Source organism: Octopus bimaculoides, chromosome 11, assembly GCF_001194135.2.
Source record: "Octopus bimaculoides isolate UCB-OBI-ISO-001 chromosome 11, ASM119413v2, whole genome shotgun sequence".
NCBI lineage: Eukaryota > Metazoa > Mollusca > Cephalopoda > Octopoda > Octopodidae > Octopus > Octopus bimaculoides.
Window position 1 is genome coordinate 60,389,975 of NC_068991.1, and position 4,053 is coordinate 60,394,027.

General features: G+C 42.4%; 1 protein-coding gene across 2 annotated transcripts in view; it reads left to right on the forward strand.

Moving 5' to 3' along the window:
- Nucleotides 1-4,053, forward strand: part of LOC128249100 (transforming growth factor-beta receptor-associated protein 1 homolog) — a 16,051-nt gene that overhangs the window by 7,599 nt on the left and 4,399 nt on the right. Inside the window, exons 2-3 of one of the 2 annotated variants that reach the window (XR_008265227.1) lie at nt 1,637-1,771; nt 2,858-2,953. Coding sequence is in view for 1 of the 2 variants with exons in the window: in XM_052971883.1 (XP_052827843.1) it covers nt 1,637-1,771 (135 nt within the window). In the remaining variant the exon portion in view is untranslated. Of the gene's footprint in view, nt 1-1,636; nt 1,772-2,857; nt 2,954-4,053 lie in introns of those variants that run through there. The other variant, XM_052971883.1, reaches the window with a different exon arrangement.

The following is a 4,053-nucleotide window of genomic DNA, read 5'->3' on the forward strand; positions in this document are numbered from 1 at the left end:
GGGGAGGTGAGAGTGGGGAGGTGAGAGTGGGGAAGCAAGGGTGGGGTATGGGTTTGGGGAGTGTGGGGGTAGGAATGGCGTATGTGGAAGTGGGGTGTAAGGGATGTGGTGGAGGTGGGATTGGATGAATAGGGATGGTGAGGTTGGAATGTGTACAGGTGGGTTAAGAAGTGCTGTTTTTACCACCTTGCCTTGCTCATATATACATATATATATGGCCGAATGTTACAAGAAATCAAGAAGATTTCCCCATAGATGAAAAAGAATTGAAATAGGCAAAAAAAATTGTTAAAAGAAATGGAAGAAGAGTAACCCTAAACCATCCACCCGACGTGATCGAAAACATCTTATGATGCACAGTTACACACCGCTGCATCGGTTTAAAATCGCGTCAGATGGAGAGCCAAATTCAAAAATGCCTTGGGTGGTTGTGGGAACTCACATCGTCTGAGGAAAGAAATTTGGGACAATTGAAGAAAGATTTGGGACTAACGACTTTGAGGAATGAGGAATTCTTAATTCCCAGCTATCCCGGCCAGCGTCTTGCTAAATCTAGGATGCCTCCAGAAAATATCCATCACCTGGTTAGTGGCAACCGTCTTGGCAGAGGTAAAGAAAATACCTAAGCAAAACTGGTCAGTATAGGTATGGAACTGACCTTACAATATAAACAAACCTATATCGACGATCTGCCTGACCTAATAGACCTCCTGGATGGCACTCACCGATCACTGTTAGTGGAGGGTAGACGGCAAAGATTCCACATATGTAGATTTGTGATTCACTTAAATGCTTTCTGTCCTAAAACTAGGAACACAAAATTCCTACTGCTGCCAACACTGCAAACACCACAAACAAAAAATCATGAGGACGTGCTCAAGACACCTACACCCATACCCCGCCCCAGACCACGACAACAAAGGAGTTTACACCCCGGCTGCCACGTGCATATGTGTGTGTACGTCTGTGTGTGTATGTGCGTATGTGTTGTGCGTGTGTTTATATTGTATTGTTATGAGTCAAGCCAAAATTGATTTGTTGATTCTAAAATGAGCCATTGTCATCATTTTCAGCATATCAATTTCTAAGCTAGCATGCGCTGATCACGAAATTTGTTGAGGCAGATTTTCTATGGCCCGATGCTGCCAACTCTCCACGGCCAATATTGAAATCAAACGATACCGCTTGTATGAGAGTGACACATGTTTACAACTATTTATGCAATGTCAGACAAAGAGACATTCACACAAACACACACACACGCGCACGCACGCACACACACACACACACACACACACACACACACACACACACACACACACACACACACACACACACACACACACACACACACACACACACACACACAAATACACACACACGTATACATAATGTAATTGCCAAGAGCTTCTTAACCCAACAGCCATATTTTGCGCCTTTATATGTGAAATCGATTTTACTGATATGAGAGTTTCATTTGAACTTTGTAAAAACTCATCACCTGTTCAGAGCTAAATAATTCTTTCACTTGAAATAGTAATCTTAATCCCCAGGAAACTTTTGTGGGGATATGAAGCTTGTTAATCCTATACTTAACGCCATGCAATAGATTCCATAATATTATATTTTATTGCAGGGTTTGGATGGTTGTCACATTTGTGCTGCTATGACTAACCAATACTGTATGATCAACTACAAAACTGGGGACATCCAAGATTTGTTTCCTTATAATAACGAACACACAAAAGCTATTGTGAAGCGGATCGGTAAGGTAAGATCTAAATTTGTGCTGTGTATTCTTCAAGTATTTGTTGCTGCTGCTGTTGTCAGTTTTGTCTTTTGTGATAATTAATAGTGATGGTGGTGGTGGTGGTGGTGGCAGTGTTGACTGTAAAAGCGTGTGGCCTAGTGGTTTAGTGCGTTTCTCCCCACTACTGTATCATCATCGTTTCAATTCCCAGACCAAGTGATGTGTTGTGTTCTTGAGCAAGACTCTTTACCTCACATTACTCGAGTCCACTCAGCTGTAAATGAGTTCCAGCAAGAGCTGAGAAGTTAACCCTGCAACGGATTGGCATTCCATTCAGGAGGGAAGTGTCCTAATCTCAGTCACTTATTTACATTACATATACCATAGTTAGACTGACCTTTAGGGCACCACTGATGACCTTGCGACTAGATCCCTTTACCCAGCTTTGTCTTCTGCCACTCGCGCTGCGTCTCTCATCTTTAGGCCTGTCCACTCACATGTTTTTCCCACCTCTTTCTATGTCTGCCTCTGCGTCTGCCACCCGTTCCCTGAAAGATTGTTTTGGCTATTCCTTATATGCGGGTGACATGCCCAAACCACCTGAGCTTGCGTCTCTTTACTGTGATAAGAAGTTCCTCATAGGTGCTATTGTCTGCCTTATTCTTCTTTTCACTTCCTCATTTCTGATACGATTGCTGTACGATATTCCCAAAATCTAAAATATTTCATCTCTGTGGCCTAGATTCTTCTTTCAATTTTTGCTGTCAGTGTCCATGTCTCATAGGCGTATAGGAATATTAAGATCACTAGTAATTTCATTAGCCTAATTTTGGAGCTTAGTAAGATATTTCTGTCTTTACACAATGTTCTGAATTTGGTCATTGCTGCTGTTGTTTTGGCAATGGGGGATGTCACTTGGAACTTTGGTCACTCACTACCTCCCCCAAGATATTTAAGGTTTTGGACTTGTTCAAGCTCACGCTTATGTTGGTACTGATTCCGTTTAGGCAGTTTGTCATAACTTTTGTTTTCTCTGCACTTATCTCTATGCCAAATTCACTAAAATTGTCTAGGCGCTAAACTAGTTGCTTAAATTCTTGTTTTCAGCCCGCCAGTCCGAGAATATCATCTACAAAGCGCAGGTTTATTAGGTTTCTGCTGCCAGTACTAATCTTACACTTGTGGTCTTCCAGTGGTCATAATCCTCTCGATGAATGTGTTGAACAAGGTCAGTGAGAGCAGACAGCTTTGTCTTACACCAACTGTTGTTTTGAATCACTCGCAATGTTGCCGTTCAGGTAAACCGCACGACTTGCTTTATCATGTAGAATGCCACGAATGAGATTCGCATTTGTTATATAGCCTCATAGTCCACAAGAGTGCCGCGTGCCACACCCTGTCAAATGCCTTTTTGAAGTCCACTAATACATGAAAAAGATTTTGATGGTGTTGAAAATCTGTTCTATTGCGCCGTGAACACCCCTGAATCCTGCTTGCAATGATTTCCTCCACTTGAGGTTTGAGGCTATTAAAGATGATTCTCATCATCACTTTGCTTCGGTGGCATATCAAGCTAATAATTCTGTAGTTCTGGTATTGTTGTAGAGTCCCTTTGTAGGGAGGGGGCAAAGTGATCACCAGCGATTGAGTCCAAGGTGCAACTGAATTGCAAACACTTATACACCATGGAAACAAGGTCAAGCTCCAGCCTTCTGAGTCCTTGGGTTTATGGCCGACCTAAGTCTCAGTAAGTGCTGACTATTATCGCTAAAATGATGTCAAACTCATCATTAATCTATACTGAAAGGGACACACATTCCTTCGTCTCCGTGTATTCTCTTAACTACCCACACGGCTCATTAGAAGTGGTCGATATCTTCATTGGCTCATGTAGAATGGGGGATGAAGGATGAGAGGTGAAGTGAAAGTCTAGTCTGGGAATGAAGTTTTAAGCCTTGAGGTGGTGTGGTCTGTAGATGATATAGTGTTATATAAGGGGTCTGCTGTTTCAAGAAAGGGGATGTCTTGTTTGTTGGAGTTTAACACAGGGGAGTAGCGATATATATGTTAAGTATGAGGTCAATAGAGGAAAGATTAGTGAAACAGTATTGAATAATTAAATAATAGGCGTAGGAGTGGCTGTGTGGTAAGTAGCTTGCTTACGAACCCCATGGTTCCGGGTTCAGTCCCACTGCGGGCCAACTTGGGCAAGTGTCTTCTACAGCCTCGGGCCGACCAAAGCCTTGTGAGTGAATTTGGTAGACGGAAACTGGAAGAAGCCCGTCGTATATATATATATATAT